This window comes from Artemia sp. Qi Xiang Cuo, chromosome 14 (assembly GCF_049724085.1).
Source record: "Artemia sp. Qi Xiang Cuo chromosome 14, ASM4972408v1, whole genome shotgun sequence".
In the NCBI taxonomy this organism is placed as follows: Eukaryota; Metazoa; Arthropoda; class Branchiopoda; order Anostraca; family Artemiidae; genus Artemia; species Artemia sp. Qi Xiang Cuo.
The window spans coordinates 22,481,746-22,507,106 of record NC_142807.1 but is presented as its reverse complement, the minus strand read 5'-3'; the positions used below and the strand labels follow the sequence as shown (position 1 = coordinate 22,507,106).

Genomic DNA, 25,361 nt, shown 5'->3' with positions numbered 1-25,361 from the left:
TGCTGAGAAAAAGGCAAAGACTTTTTCTTGTGGTTGATAAAGCCGGAATGGAATGCAAGTGCTCTGGAGAACTTAAAAACACAAGCGACATTAGATTTTTTTCACAGGTCAGATTTCTCTTAAACGCAAAACTTGGCTTCACCTTTGTAACCCTAAATTTTAAAGAAACTAATTTTAAATTAATTTATTCCAATACATATATGAAAATCGGTAATTAGTAGTGCAATGTTATTATTAGATGATATTAGGAATTAAAAGTAGGTTTTGAAGTCTTGAGTTGATTTCAAAGGCATTTTGAGAAAGTTTCTGTGAAAATATGTGTTCCAGGGTCATATACACTGGACCGCTGATGGCATTTTAATGAGAGGAGCTGTTTGTGCAACAGCTCCATGTGGGACGCATATGAAAGCATAGAAAGCTTATGGGATGTTCAAAAGTTATGCATCAAAAGTTACAAGCCTGAGAAAATTGCTTGATTTTCCAAAAAGGGGGAAAACATCCCAGTCTGGGACTCCCAGAAAAGGCAAGTGATCTTGATGACAATTAGACAATCAAACTCAGCATGTTGGATAACCCTGATGCAGAGGTTTAAAACTATTTATAGAATGTGAATTTATTGCTTTTAACTGACAAATCCGTTAAAGTTAAATGATTATAATAGTGTCAGCAGAGCACAGGAAGTTGGCAAAACATTGATTACTAGAGTTGATCCCCATAGACTAAGTTAAACAAGAGCATTTAAAACGCAATTTGTTCTCATGAAAGTAAAGTGACATTAAATCTATCAAAGGGGAATAATTTTACTCTTTATAATTCTCAAGCATCCATAACACTTATCTGCAAATAGTTCGTCTGAAAATTATGGCATAAGGCTACTGTATATAATAGGCAACACTTTTCCTGAAGATCCCAGACCTACTTCAATTGTTTTTTGGGTACGCACAAGAGAATATGCGTCTTTTGTTGTTTCTTTCCCTTGGGAAATGCAGTTATATCTTATTATAGAAGAAATTGGACGCATCAGCAGCTTTCATTAAAAAGTTACATTGTTTGACAAGTGTACCCTATTTTGCCTCATGAACGGAGAAATGGTGTCGAAACTTTAAGGAATATTTCGTTTTTTTTTTTGGGGGGGGGGGGGAGAGGAAGGGGGTAAGAGGACAGATAATTTTTGGGAGAGAAGAAGCTGGTTTTCTATAGTCTTCACAGAATGGTTACTCTGATTTTATTTTCTTTGTTTTTGCCTGTTGTCCTGGTATTGTACTTAACTTGCCAAATAGCTTGTCAGACGACATGCATAGAAAAATCATCGCCACTATTCTGTGAAGATTGGGGAAAAATAGTTTCTCCACTCCCCCAAAATTTTAAGTCCCTTTACCCACTTAACCCCCCCCTCCCCACAAAAACAAAAAGAACTAGCAAAAATTCCTGAAAGTTTCGACAAGATATCTCAAGCCCATGTGCAAAATAGGGTATAGACAATTTCCTATTAATTGTTATTTGTTGCCGCCTAAAACATGTACCACAGCATATTTTTAAGAATCAAGTTCCTGTAGATGTCATGGCCTTCATTGTGCTTATCAAAAACGGGGTTTGGTATGTACGACATTATTCTTATTTTAGGGGTGCAGCCCCTCCACCAAAAAAACGTAAAAAAAAACAGAAATATGACCTAGTCTACGAAAATATATAATATAGTGGTCGAATGTTTTTTATTTATTTATTTTGGTTGTTCTTGATCTGAGTAAAATTGGTTTTTCGTCTGCATTCGGAATTAACTTTTTCTCAGTGAGATAAACTTCTATACAGGTATATTTTAATTAAATATTTAGTATATAGAGTAGGTTAGGTATTTAATATAATGCGTTCTGAGTGGCCCACTTTCCATAGTTCTCTGTTGTAGTTTACATATTTATCTTAGTATTATATTTTCGTCATGTTTTGGTATATTTCATTAGGATTAACCTGACTCCACTTTTTTGATGTGGTTGCTATAACACATAAGTGCCAAAAATTGTAACCCCTCCCCTGAAAAAATATACACCCCCCCCCCCCCCCCCCGAGCAAAAATCTTGAATACAGCCCTGATGTTAAGCATCAATATAATATTCTAGGTTCTAACTCTCTTATGAAAAAGGAAAAAAATAGCCTTTTAAAGAAAAGCAAAGGAAAGCTTTCATCGTTGTGTAATTGTTGTGTAATTATATTTAACGCAAATCGCTTGCTCTGTGATGACCACAATGATATCCAACTCCATATGTATGCTCTAATAGCAATTTTCTCCTCATAGATGCACACATGGGAAGGAGTTGCAAGCATGTACGTCGTGCCTCCGTTTATTTTGTGGGTTCTTTCCAAATGCCCACATCTGTAATGCTTTTGAAAAAAAAAGTCTATTGACCAGGTCTCTCTCCTCTTTTTTCCATACTAATAATCTACCTTGCGGAAGATATGTTTTAACCTTGAAAAACGATTTGGTGGCTGGATAGATCTCTTTATAGAACATTTAGAGTGATTGTTATGATTGGAATTGTGGACTTTTTTCAAGGTGTTAAAAGGGACTTTTTTCTTTTTACCCACAGTAATCCATTTTTCGTCACTTTTCCTTATTTTCGTATTCACAGGCTGCGTACTCACAGGATTTTTTTCTTTTGGCAAAACAGGTAAAGAAGCTGGATCAGAGCTGGAAATGTTTTCTTTTATATGTTTTGAAGGGTCTTCCTCAGTTGTGTTTTCTGTAGACATTAAACATGCGGAGGAATTCTTTTTGCTTTTCCTAGAATGCTCATTATTATTAGACGGCTGCTTATCTACTTTAAGCTCCACAGTTGGGACTGCATTGAACCTGGGAAGTACTTGAATGGGTGAACATCCATTATCTAAGTTAACAGGCCCTTCTGAAGTATTTTCTATTAGTGGATCAGATGGAGAGGCAGGCTCATCATTCTGAGATGATGTAATTCTACTCAGTAATTCCATTAACAGCTCTACAGTTGGGACTGCATTAAACCTGGGAAGTACTTGAATGGGTGAACATCCATCATCTAGGTTAACAGGCTCTTCCGAAGTGTTTCCTATTAGCGGAGCAGGTGGTGAGACAGCCTCATCATTCTGAGACGAGTAATTCCAATAACACTCAGCTATACGTGGATCCTTCGTAATTTTTCTTCCTGTGTGTTGATTCCTGCAATTGTTGCTGAATCGGCAAATTCCTTGAACATTAAACTTACACGGTTCTTTTGAAGGTTCAAAGACCTTGGAAATTTTATTTTTTTCCATTTTGTCACACGTCGATTCAATGTTGTCATTTTTTTTTAATGGGCTTTCGTGGCTAAACCAACAAATATCACCATAACGACAGCAAGCATTTTTAAAGTACCAGCATGCTTGCTTTTTTGCTTCTAGTTGTGTTGATTGGTCACTGTGTTTTGTTTGATTATTCATAGAATCAGCATTCAATAGGCCACAAAAAGCGGATTTCCTCGTATCTTTCATTGTGTCGTGAATATCGTGTTTATTCCAACACAAATCAGCATAATGACAACTATTCTTTTTGTAGAATATACATATAGGCCGGTTCTTTGCTGCTTCTGTTGCCTGATAACTGCGTTTCTCTTTGTCATTCTCGGTTTTTGTCTTATCCTTTTTTGTTTCCCGGGTATTTTCATCTAACGTTATTACATCCCCCGTGTTCGATGTTTGATTTACCTTGATGACTTCTGGCTTGACACTTGTACCAATGTCAAGCAACTTGGCAACACCTTTTACCTTTTCTTTCTTTTTTGCTTGATCAACATCAACGCAATTAGCTTTCAATATATCAGCAAAACTGAACTTATGTGAGTCATTCATTTTGTGTTGTTACAGATATTCGCCTAAAGATAAGGTAATCCGTGCTCTCTAACTGTCGTTTTTTTATCATTTAAAAAAAAATTAAAGAGGGGTTGTAAATTGATACAATTTCGACCTGTACTTTTTCGTTTTGTCACTAATAGTTTTGCGCCATAAGATTTTTCTTCTAAATTAATGCTCGATGTAGAAAGAGTTATTTTATTTATCCTAACCTTAAATATCGTCATCAAATTTAAACAGCTCGCCACACATGCGTGAGTAGATATACATATTTACATTTTTCAACAAGTTAGGTTAGATTAGGTTTTGTTAGGTTGGGTTAGCTTAGGTTAAGTTTTTAACCAATTTCTGATATTTATAACCAAATTTTACCTAAACTAACATAATCCAACCTAACATAACTATAATTTTTACCGTCATAGCTTGCATAAGACAGAAAAAGCTGACTCGCAAAACTAATTTAATTCAAGCAGAGGAAAAGGAATTTAGGACATTCGCCGGTGAATGTCGACATTAACCAGATTTCGAACATTCACGGTAACATAAATATGTCTCATCTTTTTAAACAAGCAATAATCTTGTATTTATGTATTTTTATCGAAAACGGGTCCATATTTTTTAAATTGGCATCCTGGGATTTTCTAGCCTTAAAAAACGATCTAGATAGGTCACGAGTTTGAGAAAATTCATTTAGAGCCATAATTTTGGAAATACATTTTCATTTAAATGACGTCACATTTTCAGCAGTATTGTAATGACATGCACAAATATAAGAGTCTTCATACATGTAACAACCATAATAACGATATGCGATTGTTCTCATCATAGTATATATTTTAATTATGTCATTCATAGCGTAAAATAGCTATGTCCAGGCGGATAAAAAGCTAATATGCCTAGAGGAAGACCCAAAAAACGATATTTACAATTGTTATAAATTATGATTCGTTGGAAGAAGAAGAAATGTTTGTCCAAGCACCTCCTGAACTATCCAACTTGATAAGACCAAAAGAACGACCCGATCAACGTATATTTACAATGGGTGAAAATGAAATCCTGGATTATCAAATGAGACTAGACATATCTGAGCAGCTAAAGCCAAAGGTCATTGAAAAAATATCTGAAGCAATCCAAAATGAAGACGAAAAAAATATGTGGTTGGAAGATAAGCGACAGCAGGAATCAGAACGAGTCATAACGGTAGATTTTTAATGTTTTGCATTATTCAAAACATTAAAATCCAAAATGAATAAAAAATAATTTTGCGGTTAGAAGATAAGCGACAGCAGGAATCAGAACGAGTCAAAAACGAAAGTGAATAAAAAAGATATTTGAATTCATTTTATAGGATTTGTTTTCTTCTGGGACTCGTCGTGATGCTCAAGGTTGCTTGTCTTCTAACCACAGATTGCATTGTCTATTATTTTTATTTGGGATCCACTGTAATTTTTATTGTCGTATGTCTACTAGCCGAAGATCTCTTAGCGTGTTAATTTTGTGCACCAATACCTCAGACATTTTTCCATGCCGTCTGCTTTAGCTGTTCGGATTTTGTCAAAATCATGTATAGTTTCGCATGACTGTCATAGATACCAAAAAAAGTCCTTTCTCGGCTTTTCCCAAGTCATTATATTTTTGCTTTAATTGTGTTGTTACAGTGACAACCAGGAATATCCCAATGTCTATGTCGTCTGAAATGTCTAAATTACGCATTGGCGTGATTATTGTTTTATTCGTTAGATTCAAGTCGTAGAGTGGCAAATGAGTAATTTCAGTTGAATTAAGAAATTATGACGTGAATTGAATTCCTCCTTCCTGTTTACCGTGGCTGCAGCGGTAGCTACAACCTAGTAAGAGACGAACACGTCCCAGTGTAACAAAAGCAATAACCCTAAGCTCTTAAAAATGGTGTCAGGTCGAAGAACCGCCTTGTCCAAAAACCCTATAAAGGAAACTCCCAGTCCCTTGGCTTGAACAACAAGGAAAGTCCACTGGCTTGAAAAACAAGGACAGTGGTTGAAACCACGATATTTTGCATCTAAAGAATTTTTTTCATTTTTTTTTAAGCTGGCGGGGCACTGGAACATAATAGAGAGCTAATTGATGCCTCATTTAAAGGGAATTGCTACGTATAGTCGCTTTGGTAACAACCAAAAATAATTTTAAAAATAAAATCAGTTTTTTACGAAAAAATGCGTTTTCGTATACACGATCTTGGTTGCAGCGATAGCTGCAACTAGTAAAAGACGAGCACGGCCAATAGTAACTGAACAAAATAGCCCAAAACCGCCTAAAAAAGGTGTCACGTCGAAACACAAAGTGCATTACAGTACACAAAATTCAATAATATTCTGAGGGTTTTATACCTAAAGGATCCATATAGTTTATTATAAATGGGGATTATTTAAGTCTCAGCGGTATCATGACTGTAGAGATAGTTTACATATAGAACAGAAAACTGGTACCCTTACATGAAGAACTGACAACAGGGAAACTTACATATTAAATCAAACTGTTTATGGTAACGAACTGTAAGTAAGGAGCGATGTGGCTCAATAGTAACTGAAACTCTAAGAAACAAAGTTTTTGATGCTTATTCAAACTATTATAAAACTCATCAAGTTTAATGTTACCCATCAACAGTTACGAGCCCAAGGGTGCCCATAGGGGGGGGGGGCAGGGGGCGTCGGTCCCCCCTGGATGAATGACGCTGCCTTATTTAAAATTTTTATTATACATCATTCGAAATGCCAATTAGACTAGGTAACCCCCTCCCCTAAAATTCAGCTTATGGGCGCCCATGTACGAGCATGAAAACATTTTCCAAATTTTTGAAAGAAAAAACACCCACAAAGTGATCTTAATGAAAATCACAGTATCAGATTTAGTATATCAGCGAATCTTATTGTAGAGGTTTCAAGCTCCTATATGCGAAAATGTGTAATTTTGCATTTTTGCCAGAAGAAAGATCACAGATTATTTTTTCTCAGATTTTTTGCTTCCAAGGATGACCATATGGAACCAGTGATCCTAGAAAATCGGTAGAGAGTTCATTTGATCGGAAATCAAAGGTTCTAGTAAAAGTATCTCATTTGATTGGAAATTGGAAAGGCTTGTGCAATAGTCGAAAGTGATTGGAGAACAACTAACACCCCTCTTACGCCCACCATTTCCCCAAACACATCCAACCAAAATAATAACCATTTTGTTCAACGTAGTTCAAAGGTCCAGAAATTATGTCTGTGAGGATGACACCCCCCCCCCCCCGCCCTCAGGGCAAGGGTTATAAGTTATGCCCTGGGGGCATATAAGGTTTTTATAGAAAGCGTTGTCGTAGAAACTTCAAAAAGGGGTCAATTTTGAGATAGCCATTTTGTTCAACGTTGTTGAAAGGTCCAGAAATTATGTCTTTGAGGATGTCACCCCCTCCCCACAGCCCTCAGGGCAAGGATTATAAGTTATGTTCTGGGGGCATATAAGGTTCTTATACAAAGCGTTGTCATAGAAACTTCAAAAAGGGCTCATTCCATTGGAAATTGAAAGGGCTAGTGCCCTCTTTCAAGGTCGAAAGTGATTGGAGGGCAACTAACCCCCTCTCAAGCCCACCATTTACCCAAAGACATCCAGTCAAAATTTTGAGATAGCCATTTTGTTCAACGTAGTTGAAAGTTCTGGAAAGTAGTTTTTTGAGGATGACAACCCCCCCCCCCTTCTCCACAGCCCTCATGGCAAGGGTTGTGAGTTATGCCCTGGGGGCGTATAAGGTTTCTTATAGAAAGCTTGGTCATATAAACTTTGGAGGAGGCTGATTGGATTGGTAATACCCAAAACGAACAGAAATTAAAATAAATAACAGTTTCAACCTCAAAACAAGCAGAAATTAATATGAGTAGGTTTCAAAGCCCCTATGCTTTCCAAAAGCCAGAATATAATTTGTACTTTACTGAAAAAAATTCTTTTAAATGTTTTCACTTTTATAACTTTAAGAAATCAAAAATTAGTTAAGATTTTAGGAATAATTATCAGCATATGAATATTAAACTGATAATGCACATTCATTAAAAAAAAATTCAGTAAAGTACAAATTATGTTCTTGCTTTTAGAAAGCATATGGGTTTTGAACCCTACTCGTATTAATTTCTGCTCGTTTTGAGTTTGACTCTGTTATTTATTTTACTTTCTGTTCGTCTTGGGTTAAATTTTTTTATTGATACTGATTTGTGGTAGTTTTATGCTTGGTAGATTATTTGGTTCTATTTTTGTTCAATTTTGGTTTAATGGAGTTCTTCAGTGAAACCGATTCAGTGAAAAATATCGGAAATTGTGACTAATTTGAAAAATATTAATGATATGAAAATGTTGTTTTTTTCCTCAGTTTTATATTGATTATTTTGTTGTAAAAAAAATTAATGTAATATAATTGTAAAATTTAAGAGTACTAACTTTTATTTGTATATTGTTAATAGTGTTCTAGAGCCCTATCAATACGGCTTATAAAATATAAGCCGGGTCTCGGCACGGCTTGTATATACGACTATTAATTCTCATTGTCATTTATCTTGTAACCACAGACAATGTGAGCCTCTTCTTAATGTCATGGCGTCACCATATGTTCGATACAACCACCCTGGGAAAAATACAAATTCTTCCTTAAAGTTGTGACCTTTTTAGATCTTTTTAGTGGCCAGAAATGTCAATATGCCATTTAAGAAAAAAAAACTATGTAGCCGATTTTGAGGCCAGGCCCCAGCACCCGGCATGTGGCATGCTTATATATATTGGTTCTTGTTGTAAGTAGCGACCTCCAACTGAGGCACCTTTGCTTGCTAGTCTCTTCTCGGGAAATAGAGGGCTCCCCAGGGAATACACATAATGTTGAAGGGTTCCAATGACTTGTATTCAACAGTTACATAGTTTATGGTATCTTTGTAGGTTTGTTCTGGATTTTATGCCACATTTTGTTGGCGTCGATGATTGTGATGGTGTTTTTCTTCTAACAAAATATTTTTTTCTTCTTCGCTTTTATTTTTGACTAGTTCTGATTTTCGCTGAGACACGCTTTTTTGCTACTGGAAAAAAAATGAGCAGCTAAGGTACCCTTTAGCTTAGCTGTTTGGTTTGGTCTTGTCCCATTTGATGGTCTAGGTTGTTCATTTGTCCTCTAGGCATTATGAAGCTGCTTAAAACACCTTTTGTAAATAGACTGATTACACTTGTCATTTTATACTTAGCTATGCTCCTTTTGTAATGTCGTATGGGAAGGAGGTGAAGGAGGTACCACTTCGCTAAAGTTAATCTGGTTTGATTTTTCTAAAATCAACGTGCTAAAATAATTAAATGCTTGAATTTTTAAGGGCCCTAAAGAAGATGGTTTTTAATTGCCATTTTTTGTAGTTATCGTGCCAGATTAAGAAACTGAATGAATATTTCAAGGGTTTTAAGCAGAACTTTATAGTTATAAGGAAAATGAGGAGTTTAGGGTTTTAAGGAAAATCTTAACTTATATGGGTTGTTTAGTCTATTCATGTAAAAACTGAATAATTATTCTAGACATCAGCAAGTTTTATACTATTATGTTGCAATTACCCAAAGAATCTCATCATAATCATCAAGTACAGGTAACTCTATCTGAAAATCAGGAATTTTCTTATTTATATAAATTGCAAGGCCTCCTTCCTTTTTTCCAAGCCAGTGGTCATCTGGGCGTAACCCATTGTTACGCCAACTCATTTGCACCCATTGTGAATTTACGTTCCTTGGGTCGTTCTTTTGGTCTTATCAGGTTTGATCGTTCAGGTGCATGGACAAAAGACGTCTTTAATGACAGTACATGTAGGAAAACTTTTATATCCGTGCATGACGTCAATGCAATACTGATGAAAAATGTGATGTCATTTCGGATTCAGGGTTGGGTTTTTTCTCAGGGGGTGAGGCAAATGTAGACTTTGCTGCCCCCTGCCACACCATCAATGCTGTAAATATTACAATTTTGCCCCATTATTATTTCAATCTAAATTTGTTTTGCCGGCTTGTCCCCTCTAGCCCTCGTAGATCCTGCCCTGCGTCATTTAAATGAAAATGTATTTCCAAAATTAAGGCTCTTAACGAATTTTATCAAACCTGTGACCGAAGAAAATTTTTGAACCATAAAACATAACAAGACCAACCGGACGACCCAATAAACATAAATTCCCAATGGCTGAAAATGAACAACTTGGACAACCAAGACCATTTCGAGCAGCTAAAGCAAAGAGCAATGAAAAATTGTCTGAAACAATGAAGATCCAAAATGAAGTAGAAATAAGAATGCGGTTAGGAAACATGCGACACCGAGAGTCAGAACGTATCAAAATTGAAAGTGAAGAACAAAGACACTTGCGGTTAGAAGACAAGCGACAGTGAGAATCAGAAAGTTTCAAAAACGAAAGTGAAGAACAAAGACACTTGCCGTTAGAAGACATGCTACACCAAGAACCACATGTCAAAAATGAAAGTGAAGAAGAAAGATTTATGCTGATAGAAGACATCCAACAGCGAGCATCAGATCATGTCAACGAGAGTGAAGAAGAAATAAAAATTAGGTTAGAAGAACAGCGTCGTTGCAATCTTCGGTGCCAACAATGTGTGGCACAAAAACCAGTGCATACCTACAAAGATGCCGTAGACTACGTAAATCTTACAAATAAGCCCATATATTTTGGAAAGGTGGCAGCATACGTGTATACGATTGAATTTCAAAAATGGAGACTATCGCATATGCATTTGCTATTGGACGAGTGCTCGTGATCGAATTCGTATCTTTTCGAATTGATGATCTTATTTTGGCTGAAATTCCACATGCCGACGATTCTTTACTAAGAGAAGTCTTAAAGTGAATGATTCGTAATCCGTGTAAGGAGTATGATCAACAAAAATGGAAAATTACGGTGCCACTTCGGTTTCCCAATGCAATACAATTCAGTTATATCTCTAGCAGGTGATGAAAAACCAAAGTATTGGCGTCGTTATAATCCCAAATTAGACGAAATGAACAAAGAAGAATTTACATATAATCTTGCTGTTCATTGAAGAGACTTCAATAATCGCCGAGTTTTCTAAAAGCTAGAGTATAATTTGTAGTTTACTGAAAAAAAATCAAATGCATTTACTGAAAAAAATGTGCCTTGTCAGTTTAATATACATATGCTGATATTTATTCCTTAAAATGTTAATTAATTTTTGATTTATCAAAGTTATAAAAATGAAAACATTAAAGAAAAAATTTCCAGTAAAGTACAAATTATATTTGTACTTTAAAAAACTTGAAAAAGTTGGGAAAAGTCGAAATTTGCTCAGATTCCTGGACTGAGCTGGGGCAATGAATAGATACTATTTGGAAAGTGATTGGAGACGGTAGGCATCCGTGAACAAGTGCTAAAATGGGAGAGGAATTTAGGACAATATTTGGGGGCGCCCACCCGCTCAGAGTCGTGTCCTTAATACTCTATGTAATTGTACAGTTCTCTAAACTGAACTATTTATTTTTAGGCGTAGATAGCTTAACATGCCACCTCTCAACAAAGTTGAAATTGAAGTAAAGAATTTCATCGGTGGAAGTTTCGTTCCAAGTGCTTCGGGATCCTGGCTGAATTCTTTTGAGCCCTCGTCTGGCAAAATATGGGCCAGAGTTCCAGACAGTTCCCCTGAAGATGTATTGAAGGCGGTTAATTCAGCCAAAGAGGCTTTCTCATGGTAAGGTTATACTCATTCTCAAGGACGCATCCAGGATTTTTGTTCAGGGGGGGGGGAGATTTGCAGTAAAAACTTTTAAAAACACATCAACAATTTGTTTATATGCATTTTGTTATGTTTTGATGAGCCAGAAAAAAATTTCGCAGGGGAGGTTCAAACCCCGTAGCCCCCATTAAATGTTAATTATAATAATAACAGTTCAAAAGTCTTATAATATAGTTATACTTGACAATACGAATAAACTTTAAATTTGGTGATATGGTCAAAGTACGTTGACTCCTCAAATTAGCATTAAACACAGGCGCGTGATTTGCTATTGGACAGAATGTAAATGGCCCCCTCCAGATCCCAGTTTTCCCCCCCCCCCCACTCCAGCTGAAATTTATTCTACTCAAAAATATTGTCATAAATAAGATAAGCCTTGCATACTTCCAACCTCAAGAAAAACTCGTCAGTTTTCTTTAGCATATCTTTGCCTTTTATGGTACTATATGGTTGGTTTTTCGTTTTTCACTGTTATTTTTACTCGATTTGGGAAAATTTGCTCCAAATTTGCCCCCCCCCCCCTGATTTTGACGAAATTAGCTATGGGATCGATCTTCGCTCGGTGAGAAGAACTACAGCTTTTTAATCTCTTTTGCAAAATAACTTTATTTTCATTTTATTTATTCGCTATAGAAAGAAAAACCATTTGGCTATTGGACGTCTGGGTTTTTGTAACGTCATATATGTGAGAAGTATTTTTCCAAAATTAATTAAGGCCCTTAACGAATTCTCCCAAACAATCTTCTTAAACGAACAATATTCACTGAGCAAAGCTCAGTCCCCTGGTATATAAATTACTGTTGTAATTTTTCTGCCGCAAAACGTAGCATCTAGTGTGAAGCAAGTAAGAACCCGAGACTCACTTCATAACCACCAAAGGGGAATGTCTTTCTCTAAAACCTCAGAATTAACTGATTGTCCACTAACCAATTCTGTTTTGAAACGCTTACTTACAATCAAGGCTTTCAGCCTTCAGAGATCTCTGATACCAATCAGCAGACTACTTATGACAAATATTAAAGGGACTGGAAGGGGGAAACGAATTTTACAGTAGTCGTAATCCATCTAGGTAATTTTTTTCATCGGAAATGGTAGTATGCCAGTTTCAGAAGAGATTTTGAGGGCCGTTTGCGAGAAAAAATTTACATATAAACGAATGTATGTACAATTATTGCTCGTTAATCAAACAGTTCGTGGTAACGAACTGTAATGTAAGAGCGACCTGTCTCAATAGAAACCGAAACTCTAAAAAATGGAATTTTGATACCAATAGATACATCAAAAGAATCAGATTTTTATGCTTATTTTAAATATATAAGTTTCCTCAAGCTTAGGCTTACCCATAAAAGTTACGAACCTGAGAAAATTTGCCTTATTTTCGAAAAAAGGGGAAAACACCTCCTAAAGTCATAGATTCTTAATGAAAATCACACCATCAAATTCGGCGTGTCAGATAACCTTGCTATATAGGTTTTAAGCTCCTATGTGGAAAAATGTGGAATTTTATATTTTTTGCCAGAAGAAAGATCACGGATGCTTGATTATTTGTTGTTGTTTTTTCTCCAGGGGCGATCGTATCGACCCTTTGGTCCTAGAATGTCGTGAGAGAGCTCATTCCAACGGAAATTAAAAGTTCTAGTGTCTTTTTTAATTAAAAAAAAATTAAAATAGAATCACTTTATAAAAAAAATGCATTTTTGATGTCTTTTCATGCTGCAGTCTTTTAAAGACATTTGGTTTTTGAAGCAATGACATATAATAGTCAATCTATTATCTGCATGGTTGTCGTTGACGAAAATCCTTTTTGATCTATTTTCTGCAGTTCTTATGATTAAAAATGGGTTTTAAACCTCAACTGGTCGTAGGGTCTTTACTAAATACTGGAAAAAGTGTCCTACCAAAATAAATTGGCATGGACAAAATACCTTGCTCTCGTGAAAAATTTTATATTGGCAGAACACTATAATTTATAAAACAGGATCCAACATGTTCCGTCAGCAGTTGATTCGTCTCTGAAGTGTAAAAAGAAAACCAGTAATTTTTTGGTTTATTTGATGTGGAGCTTTTATTTGATTTTCCATACTGGGGAGGGAATTTCCCCCTAAATTTATTTTGCACCCCCCCCCCCCTATAGATTTTGAAAAATATCCTTGTTGTGTATGTTAATTGGAAAATACCGTTTTTTTGGTATTTTAATTTAAAAATTCCAAAAAACACCCTCCCCTAGATTTTGAAAAGTAGATTCTGACCCTTCTCCCGTGCATTTTTGTGAATTGAAGTCCCTGCCTTCTGCTCCTCAGATTACTTGACTCTGTGCAATGCTATGACCACTGCTATGAGCTATGACCGATTTGTGAGGGCTGTTTGTCCAAGTTGCTGAGCAAAGTCATCCTATGAATGTGTTTAGTTTACTTATTGATTAACTATCTTTTCTTTTTCGCTTGGATTAATCAAACAGATATGGAAAAGTTGGTACTGATGAATTTGAAATGTTTGGGTTAATGATGATATTTATTTGTGAGTTAATAATTAAAAATTTGTTACTAATGTGAAAATATTGTTGAGTGGGGGGTAGCGGGCTGATGTCAAGTAGTCACATTGAAACCGTTTAATAGAAAACACTTAAGTGAAAAACCTTGGATTAGTCCTGTGATTTTGAAGCAAATAAATGTAAGAGATAAATTGTTTAGAGCTCAAATAATTTACTTGACACAAGAAAATAAAAAATTATATAAAATTTTTCGAAATAGGTTGAACACAATTTTAAAAAATGAAGAAAGGAAACGTTTAGAGAAAAGTTCAAGGGTCGAAGGATGCCCTAAGAAACCATTAAAGCTAGTAAAAGAAACGATTGGATTAAAAACAGATAATTTCCCTGATGGATACAATGGGAGAGACTTTGAATTTTGAAAATGATATATGTAATGAATTTCAGTTATTTTTCGAATATTGGTCTGAATCTAGCTATGTCAGTTGTACCTGATAGTGGCGATCCGAGGTTCAATTCCTTACTGAAGGACCCGGTTGATGCATGTCTTCACCTTAGACTTGAAACAGGTTGATAAAATAAAAAAAGAATATTTATGGGTTGCGTAGTAATTCAGCTGGTAGTGATCATATTACTTTAAAAACACTTAAACGTATTTTTCCTGTTATATCTGAAGTCTAATATGGATTAATTAATGAGTGTTTTCGTCAAGGAAAATTCCCATATGGTTTTAAAGTTGCCCATGTAACCCCAATTCATAAGGGTGGTGTTCAAAATGACCCAGAAAACTATAAACCGATATCTGTTTTACCCATCGTTTCCCGTGTTTTAGAGAAGGGTTTTAGTATTAAAAGGATGAGTTTTTTGGAGGATCATAAGTTACTGGTAGAGACACAATTTGGATTCCGTAGAAAAAGGATACGAAACAGGCGATAATTTGTTTGACACCTATTATTAATAATGTGTTAGATTAAGGTTTTAAAATAGGTGCTGTATTTTTAGATCTGATGAAAGCTTTCGACACTGTGGCTCATGATGGTTGGAGGGGAAATCATTAAATTTTTTAAGAAGTTTTTTAAGTAATCGTTATTAATATGTGCAACTAAATGATTCTTCTTCAGGAAAAAACGTATTGAAATAGGTGTTCCACAAGGATCAGTTCTTGGCCCTATATTATTCTTGATATTTATTAATAATCAACAAAATTTTCTAAAAAATTTTTGCTATAGAATAAATGAACTAACGGGAAACCCGACTAATCAAACAGTTTCAGTTTTTGCTGATGACACAACAGCCATTATCACAGTTAACACAGTGGAGCTGCTGCAGATTTCCATGAAGGAATCAGTTAATAGAAGTATAGCATGGCTGAGGGCAAATAAACTAAGGATCAACATGGCTAAGTCTAGCTTAGCCATACTATTATTTTCTCGCGATCACCAAACTTTCACCCATGGATCAAGGAATTAGATATGTCCAATGGCGTTATAGAATGGACTGCGTTTTCTAAATACCTTGGGATTGTAATAGATGAAACTCTATCTTTTAAGCAACATGTAACTTTAACTAGCAAATTCTGGCAAGAAATCTAGGTATAATGAAGAAACTCCAACATTGTTTCCCAAATCTGTCCTTCGCCATCTTTATTTTTCTTGAATACACCCGTATATACTTTATTGTTCGAGTATTTGGCTCTCTACTTTTTCTTCTATCCTAAAATCAATAAGAGTTCTACAAAATCATGCAGTAAGAATTTTAGCCGGTATATCTCCACGTAAGTCTGTTCGGGAAGTTTACTCAACTTTAAAGATTTTGCCGGCTGCAGGCCTTCGTGAATTCTACGTATTGTGGTTTATTTTTGGACTACAGCAGGATATTCAGCCTCATTGTTTTGGTGATTTATTGTCCATTAGGTCCACTGTTCATTCTCACGATACAATTTCTCTCTTTTGTTATGATGAGGATTTTTTTTTTTTTTTTTTTTTTTTTTTTTTTTTTTTTTATATATATTATTAATACCCAATTTTACGAGCTTTGCTCTCTGTTGGGGGTATATGTTTTTTGTTATGTTGATTTAATCAAATAAATAGTTCTTCTTCTCAAAAAAAAAAAAAAAAAAAGGGGGTAGTGCGGATTTCTATGTACCTAGAGGTATTTCTTCCTGTTCATGTTTTTCTGTTTTTTATAGAGGTACGCGGAAATGGAATAGTTTAAATAGTGGTATTATGATTAGTGGAGACCCTAACATATTTAGAAAAACCATTAAAGAACTGTTTTTTGCTGAATATGAGTTTTGATTTATTTATTTATTTATTGTGATGTTTCGTTGATACGATGTTCCAGGAGGAAGTATGAAATATGATATTATTTCATATTTATTGTTTAGTGTGATGGTATTAGTTGTGTCGGTGTCCAAGTGTTCTTTTTTTAAGTATTTTGTTTTTTCTATCTCCCCCACGGACAAGCTTTGCTTTTTAGAGGAGGTTGCAATTTATTTTTGTTTATATGTTTTTTTCAATAAATCCTTCTCTCTCTCTTTATGATCAGAAAGTCTGTTAAATTGGTTTTTCGCTGGCCAAGAGTTGGTTGATTACGTTAATTATGGCAGTTGTTCATTGTAGCATGACACTGTTGATCGTAATTGCAAGCAGACTTGGTGTGATGAGATAGGTTGTTAGTCTGATGGTCTTTGAGAGGGGATGAGTTGGAAATACGTGTATTTTGTATTCTTAAGTCATTGTTTTTTTTTGGGAAGGGGGTACTGTTTGCCCCTATCCCCTCTGTGCTGATGTTTTTCGTTTTTTTTAGTTGGAGTGGCACACCTACAAGCCAGAGAGCTGCAGTCCTGATGAGGATAGCAGATTTGATTGACAAAAACTTGAACTTGCTGGCTGAAGCAGAGTCAAGAGACCAAGGGAAGCCTATTTCAATGGCAAGGCGTGTTGATATTCCGAGAGCAGCTCTTAACTTTCGCGCATTTGCTCAATATGCTCAGCATGCACTAAATTCGTAAGTTTACATCGTAAGTTACGTAAATTTACATAGGGTGTTTAAGGCAATAGAAGTGACGGTGGAACCATGTATAGTATCCAGGTTACAGCGGTAGCTCGCAACTTAGTAAGAGACGATCACGTCCAATAGTAAAAGATAAAATATCCCATAACTCCTAAAACTAGTCAGATCAAAAAGAGAACTACGCTATTAGAACCGTCTTGTCCAATTCCCCTATTTAGGAAACTAACTATCCGTTGGCTTGAACAACAAAGAAAATATGTTGGGTTGAAAAGCAAGAAAATTGGCTTGAACTACGATACTCTGCATCGATGGTATCTTTTTTTCCGATTTTTTCTCCTCAGCTAGCTGGGCTCTGGAAAATCATAGAGAGCTGTTTAATGGCTCATCTTAAAGGAAATTGCTACCTCTAGTGTCTTTTGCAATCAATTTTTTTTTTTTTTTTAAATTGAATCAATTTTTTATGAAAAACTGCATTTTTCTATAACATTGTTGTAGCAAATGATAATATAAAGGATCGATATGGTTCATAATAAATGGAGACTATGTAAGTTTCATCAGATATAGCGGAAACCTAGGAAAGAACAAACTACGACACATGGTAACTAAAAGTTAAGATAATACAAGCGTCTTTTGAAAAGCTACTTGTCTGGGGTATAGGGCCATACTGAGGATCGTCCCTTACTATTGCAACTAAGAAAAAGCCATAGGCTTCTTGCTGTTTTTAATTTAACAGTTACATCAAAGAACGAACTATGTCCTACAGTAATTAAAGTATCAGAGGCAACGGTGTAGCGTTGCCTATAGTAAAGGTTATACGGCAGTAGAGTAGTACCTACCATATTGCCCACTTTATGTTCCTTCCCGTGTATTTCTGGACCTTGTATACGCCGTTTCAAAGAGATTCCTTTCTGTGCTATTCTGGACCTTGTATACACCCTTTCAAAGAGTGTGAGTAGCCCCTCGCATCTAGGTAATACTTCTATAGAAGCTCTACACCTTTTCAAAGAGATTCAGAGCTCCCTCAGATGGCATTCCATTTCTACGACTTTATGTTCCATCCTGTTTTATTTGCGGCCTACAGGTCATCACACTCTTTTCCAAGAGGAATGTGTATGACTTGATTGGTGATTAGGATTCATGGGTTTCATTAATAGAACGAGTCATGCATTTGAAAAGGGTAATTACTTCTTTAGTTTACGAGATTTGCGAATTTTTTTTTGCGAAAAGATATTTGCGAAAAGATATTTGCGTAGACGCTTACAAGGGACATTGCTAGAAAGTATTCAATAGCTTAATTTAAAATTAACTATTTATTTAAATTTTTAATTTACATTGATTTACCTCTCCTTGTTTTTCTTTTTAATACTTATTTAAATATTTAAAATTTTTTAAAATTTAAAAATAATGGGCTTAACAGTGTTATGAGGGGGGGGGGGTGCATAGAGGGGTGAGGTGCACGAGGTTTCAGTTAAAGAGGATACAGTTGCACGGAGGGATGTCGGTTATACACGGGGTCAGTTACCAGGGGGACTCAGGTGCACGGGGGGTATCCCGTATTTTTTTCGTAAATCGGGCTCCCTGTTTTCAGAAACGCTTCACTATAAATAAGGCTCTTGTGTCTTTCTGAACTTTCTGTGCGAGGCAGGGATAACTATTTAGTTTAAATAATTCTAGGAGGAATTGAGTTTTGTGGCTGGTGTGGAAAAATGGTACTTGTTAAATATTCGGGTAAACATTCGACTATAAATAAGGCTATTGCGTCTTTTTGAACTTTCTGTTGGAGGCGGGGGTAAGTATATAGTTTAAATATTTCTAGGAGTACTTGATTGTTGTGGTGGGTGTTGAAAAATGGTACGTGTTGAATATTTGGGTAAACATACGGCTAAGAAACGCTTCACTATAAATAAGGCTATTGTGTCTTTCTGAACTTTCTGTGCGAGGCAGGGGTAACTATTTAGTTTAAATAATTCTAGTAGGAATTGAGTTTTGTGGCTGGTGTGGAAAAATGGTACTTTTTAAATATTCGTTTAAACATTCGACTATAAATAAGGCTATTGCGTCTTTCTGAACTTTCTGTTGGAGGCGGGGGTAGGTATTTAGTTTAAATAGTTCTAGAAGGAATTGAGTTTTGTGGATTGTGTTGAAAAATGGTAAGTGTTGATTATTTGTGTTAACATACGGTTAAGAAACGCTTCACTATAAATAAGGCTATTGTGTCTTTCTGAACTTTCTGTGCGAGGCAGGGATAACTATTTAGTTTAAATAATTCTAGGAGGAATTGAGTTTTGTGGCTGGTGTGGAAAAATTGTATTTGTTAAATATTCGGGTAAACATTCGACTATAAATATGGATATTGCGTCGTTCTGAACTTTCTGTTGGAGGCGGGGGTAAGTATATAGTTTAAATAATTCTAGGAGGAATTGAGTTTTGTGGATGGTGTTGAAAAATGGTACGTGTTGAATATTTGGTTAAACATACGGCTAAGACAAGCTTCACTATAAATAAGGCTATTGTGTCTTTCTGAACTTTCTGTGCGAGGCAGGGATAACTATTTAGTTTAAATAATTCTAGGAGGAATTGAGTTTTGTGGCTGGTGTGGAAAAATGGTACTTGTTAAATATTCGGGTAAACATTCGACTATAAATAAGGCTATTGCGTCTTTCTGAACTTTCTGTTGGAGGCGGGGGTAAGTATTTAGTTTAAATAATTCTAGGAGGAATTGAGTTTTGTGGATGGTGTTGAAAAATGGTACGTGTCGAATATTTGGGTAATCATACGGATAAGAAACGCTTCACTATAAATAAGGCTATTGTGTCTTTCTGAACTTTCTGTGCGAGGCAGGGATAACTATTTAGTTTAAATAATTCTAGGAGGAATTGAGTTTTGTGGCTGGTGTGGAAAAATGGTACTTGTTAAATATTCGGGTAAACATTCGACTATAAATAAGGCTATTGCGTCTTTCTGAACTTTCTCGTTGAGGCGGGGGTAAGTATTTAGTTTAAATAGTTCTAGGAGGAATTGAGTTTTGTGGATGGTGTTGAAAAATGGTAAGTGTTGAATATTTGGGTAATCATACGGTTAAGAAACGCTTCACTATAAATATGGCTATTGTGTCTTTCTGAACTTTCTGTGCGAGGCAGGGATAACTATTTAGTTTAAATAATTCTAGGAGGAATTGAGTTTTGTGGCTGGTGTGGAAAAATGGTACCTGTTAAATATTCGGGTAAACATTCGACTATAAATATGGCTATTGCGTCTTTCTGAACTTTCTGTTGGAGGCGGGGGTAAGTATTTAAATTTTTGTATCTTTTAAAAGAGCTTTAAGGGGTTTGAGAGACTCAGTTGCCTGATTCCGTGTGGATTTTCTTTACTTGGTGGTCATTAAAAAAGAAAATTTTTTGTCTTAAATAAGTATTTTTTGCATCTTTTAAGAGCTTTACGGGGTTTGAGAGACTCAGTTGCCGGATTCCATGTGGTTTTTCTTTAATTGGTGGTCATTAATAACAAAAGTTTTGTTTCTTATATAAGTAGTTTGTTTATCTTTTGAATGATATTTAAAGGGGTTGAGTGACTCAGTTGCCGGATTCCGTGTGGTTTTTGTTTACTTGGTGGTCATTAAAAACGAAATTTTTGTGTTAAATAAGTAGTTTTTGTATCTTTTAAAAGAGCTTTACTGGGTTTGAGAGACTCAGTTGCATTATTCCGTGTGGTTTTCCTTTACTTGGTGGTCATTAAAAACGAAATTTTTGTGTTAAATAAGTAGTTTGTGTATCTTTTAAAAGAGCTTTACGGGGATTGAGAGACTCAGTTGCCGGAGTCCGTGTGGTTTTTCTTTACTTGATGGTAATTAAAAACGAAATTTTTTTGTTAAATAAATAGTTTTTGTATGTGTTAAATAAGTAGTGTTTGTATCTTTTAAAAGAGATTTACAGGGTTTGAGAGACTCAGTTGCCTAATTCCGTGTGGTTTTCCTTTACTTGGTGGTCATTAAAAACGAAATTTTTGTGTTAAATAAGTAGTTTTTGTATCTTTTAAAGGAGCTTTACGGGGATTGAGAGACTCAGTTGCCGGATTCCGTGTGGTTTTTCTTTACTTGATGGTCATTAAAACGAAAATTTTGTGTTAAATAAGTAGTTTTTGTATCTTTTAAAATACCTTTAAGGGGATTGAGAGACTCAGTTGCCGGATTCCGCGTGGTTTTCCTTTACTTGGTGGTAATTAAAAACGAAATTTTTGTGTTAAATAATTATTTTTTGTATCTTTTAAAAGAGCTTTACGGGGATTGAGAGACTCAGTTGCCGGATTCCGTGTGGCTTTTTCTTTACTTGATGGTCAATAAAAAACGAAATTTTTGTGTTAAATAAGTAGTTTTTGTATCTTTTAAAAGTGTTTTAAGGGGTTTGAGAGACTCAGTTGCCTGATTCCGTGTGGTTTTTCTTTACTTGGTGGTCATTTACCTTGTCACAGTTACATTTTCTTGATTTTTCAAAGTTCATTTTGAATTTCTTTCGCTGAAATGCAAGAGTTGGAATATTTCCGTAGTGTTTGGTTGTGGTTTACCTTGTCACAGTTACATTTTCTTGATTTTTCAAAGTTCATTTTGAATTTCTTTCGCTGAAATGCAAGAGTTGGAATATTTCAGTAGTGTTTGGTTCTGGTTTACCTTGTCAAAGTTACATTTTCTTGATTTTTCAAAGTTCATTTTGAATTTCTTTCGTTGAAATGCAAGAGTTTGAATATTTCAGTTGTGTTTGGTTGTGGTATACATTGTCACAGTTACATGTTCTTTATTTTTCAAAGTTTATTTTGAATTTCTTTCGTTGAAATGCAAGAGTCGGAATATTTCAGTAGTGTTTGCTTGTGGTTTACCCTGTCACAGTTACATTTTCTTGATTTTTCAAAGTTCATTTTGAATCATTCAAGAAACGTGATTAAACACGTTTTTAAACTACATGCTATTCGCATGCCTTTCCTTGGCACCTTTCCAAACGAGCGGGGATTCCCCGCTGGTTCCTACACATTGCAAAAAAAGTGAGCAGCACGAAAACTCCACATTTTCAACCAGACTGGTTTTTTAGACAACACACCCACAGAGATGACACACACACATAGAAACGAGACACGCACAGACACGACACACAAACTGCAAGAGTTGGAATATTTCAGTAGTGTTTGGTTGTGGTTTACCTTGTCACAGTTACATTTTCTTGATTTTTCAAAGTTCATTTTGAATTTCTTTCGCTGAAATGCAAGAGTTGGAATAGTTCAGTAGTGTTTGGTTGTGGTTTACCTTGTCACAGTTACATTTTCTTGATTTTTCAAAGTTCATTTTGAATTTCTTTCGTTGAAATACAAGAGTTGGAATATTTCAGCTGTGTTTTGATGTGGTATACCTTGTCACAGTTTCATTTACTTGATTTTTCAAAGTTCATTTTGAATTTCTTTCGTTTAAATTCAAGAGTTGGAATATTTAATTATTTGTATGCTGTGGAGTACCTTTTAAGATTTAAATTTTATAGATTTTTCAAAGTTCATTTTGAATTTCTTTCGCTGAAATGCAAGAGTTGGAATATTTCAGTAGTGTTTGGTTGTGGTTTACCTTGTCACAGTTGCATTTTCTTGATTTTTCAAAGTTCATTTTGAATTTCTTTCTTTGAAATGCAAGAGTTGGAATATTTCAGTAGTGTTTGGTTGTGGTTTACCTTGTCACAGTTACATTTTCTTGATTTTTCAAAGTTCATTTTGAATTTCTTTCGTTGAAATGCAAGAGTTGGAATATTTCAGTAGCGTTTGGTTGTGGTTTAACTTGTCACAGTTATATTTTCTTGATTTTTCAAAGTTAATTTTGAATTTCTTTCTTTGAAATTCAAGAGTTAGTATATTTCAGTAGTGTTTTGTTGTTGTTTAACGTTTAACATTTTAATTTTCATGATTTTTTCAAAGTTCATTTTGAATTTCTTTCGTTGAAATGCAAGAGTTGGAATATTTCAGTAGTGTTTGATTGTGGTTTACCTTGTCACAGTTACATTTTCTTGATTTTTCAAAGTTCATTTTGAATTTCTTTAGTTGAAATGAAATAGTTGGAATATTTAAGTAGTGTTTGGTTGTGTTTTAAATTGTAACAGTTACATTTTCTTGATTTTTCAAAGTTCATTTTTAATTTCTTTAGTTGAAATGCAAGAGTTGGAATATTTCAGTAGTGTTTGGTTGTGATTTATATTGTCACAATTACATATTCTTGATTTTTCAAAGTTAATTTTGAATTTCTTTCGTTGAATTGCAATAGTTTGACTATTTGATTAGTGTTTGTTTTTTTTTTTCCTTGTCACAGTTAAAGTTTCTTTATTTTTAAAAGTTCATTTTGAATTTCTTTAGTTGAAATTCAAGAGTTGGAATATTTCAGACGTGTTTGGTTATGGTTTACCTTGTCACAGTTACATTTTCTTGATTTTTCAAAGTTCATTTTGAATTTCTTTCGTTGAAATGGAAGAGTTGGAATATTTCAGTAGTGTTTGGTTGTGGTTTACCTTGTCACAGTTACATTTTCTTGATTTTTAAAAATTAAATTTTGACTTTGTATCTCTTAAATTAAAGAGTTGGAATAGTTCAGTAGTGTTTGGTTGTGGTTTACATTGTCACAGTTACATTTTCTTGATTTTTCAAAGTTCATTTTGAATTTTTTTCGTTGAAATGCAAGAGTTGGAATATTTCAGTAGTTTGGTTGTGGTTTACCTTGTCACAGTTACATTTTCTTGATTTTTCAAAGTTCATTTTGAATTTCTTCCGCTGAAATGCAAGAGTTGGAATAGTTCAGTAGTGTTTTGTTGTGGTTTACCTTGTCAAAGTTACAGTTTCTTGATTTTTCATAGTTCATTGTGAATTTAAGTAGTGGTTGGTTGTGGTTTACCATGTCACTGTTACATTTTCTTGATTTTTCAAAGTTCATTTTGAATTTCTTTCGCTGAAATGCAAGAGTTGGAATATTTCAGTAGTGTTTGGTTGTGGTTTACCTTGTCACAGTTACATTTTCTTTATTTTTCAAAGTTAATTTTTAATTTCTTTAGATGAAATGAAAGAGTTTGAATTCTTCAGTTTAAATGACACAGTTACTATTTTTTTAATTTTTCTTTATTAATTTATTTATATTTTCTTAATTAGTTGGAATATTTCAGTAGTGTTTGGTTGTGGTTTACCTTGTCACATTTACATTTTATTGATTTTTCAAAGTTCATTTTGAATTTCTTTCGTTGAAATGCAAGAGTTGGAATATTTCAGTAGTGTTTGGTTGTGGTTTACCTTGTCACAGTTACATTTTCTTGATTTTTCAAAGTTCATTTTGAATTTCTTTCGTTGAAATGCAAGAGTTGGAATATTTCAGTAGTGTTTGGTTATGGTTTACCTTGTCACAGTTACATTTTCTTGATTTTTCAAAGTTCATTTTGAATTTCTTTCGTTGAAATGCAAGAGTTGGAATATTTCAGTAGTGTTTCGTTGTGGTTTACCTTGTCACATTTACATTTTCTTGATTTTTAAAAGTTCATTTTGAATTTACTTCTTTGAAATGCAAGAGTTGGAATATTTCAGTAGTGTTTGGTTGTGGTTTACCTTGTCACAGTTATATTTTCTTGATTTTTCAAATTTAATTTTGAATATCTTTCGTTGAAATGAAAGAGTTGGAATTTTTAAGTAGTGTTTTTTTGTGTTTTACCTTGTCACATTTACATTTTCTTGATTTTTCAAAGTTCATTTTTAATTTCTTTCGTTGAAATGCAAGAGTTGGAATATTTCAGTAGTGTTTGGTAGTGGTTTACCTTGTCACAGTTACAGTTTCTTGATTTTTCAAAGTTCATTTTGAATTTCTTTCTTTGTAATGCAAGAGTTGGAATATTTCAGTAGTGTTTGCTTGTGGTTTACCTTGTCACAGTTACATTTTCTTGATTTTTCAAAGTTCATTGTGAATCATTCAAGAAACGTGATTAAACACGATTTTAAACTACCGGCTATGTGCATGTCTGGCCGGGACACCTGTCCAAACGAGTGGGTAGGCCAAGCAGGGTCATACACCGTGCTAAACAGTGAGCAGTACGAACACTCAACGTTTTCAACCAGACTGGTTTTTTTAGACAACACACTCACAGAGACGACACACACACATTGAAAGGGGACATACACAGATACGACACACAAACAGAGTCATAGTGAGAGAGAGATATCCAAAAAGTTGGGTTGA

The 25,361-nt window shown here is 34.7% G+C and overlaps 2 protein-coding genes across 5 annotated transcripts in view; one reads left to right on the top strand and one right to left on the bottom strand.

Moving 5' to 3' along the window:
- LOC148944269 (2-aminomuconic semialdehyde dehydrogenase-like) overlaps positions 1-25,361 on the top strand; it is a 165,082-nt gene that overhangs the window by 8,054 nt on the left and 131,667 nt on the right. For 3 of the 4 annotated variants that reach the window (XM_089100555.1, XM_089100556.1, XM_089100558.1), the window contains exons 2-3: positions 11,380-11,583; positions 16,925-17,125. In XM_089100555.1, coding sequence (XP_088956681.1) covers positions 11,396-11,583; positions 16,925-17,125 — 389 coding nt within the window. In that variant the 5' untranslated portion in view covers positions 11,380-11,395. Of the gene's footprint in view, positions 1-327; positions 524-11,379; positions 11,584-16,924; positions 17,126-25,361 lie in introns of those variants that run through there. The other variant, XM_089100557.1, reaches the window with a different exon arrangement.
- Positions 2,428-3,852, bottom strand: LOC148944270 (uncharacterized). Its single transcript, XM_089099883.1, has one exon. The coding sequence runs from the start codon at positions 3,850-3,852 to the stop codon at positions 2,428-2,430; it is 1,425 nt and encodes a 474-aa protein (XP_088956009.1).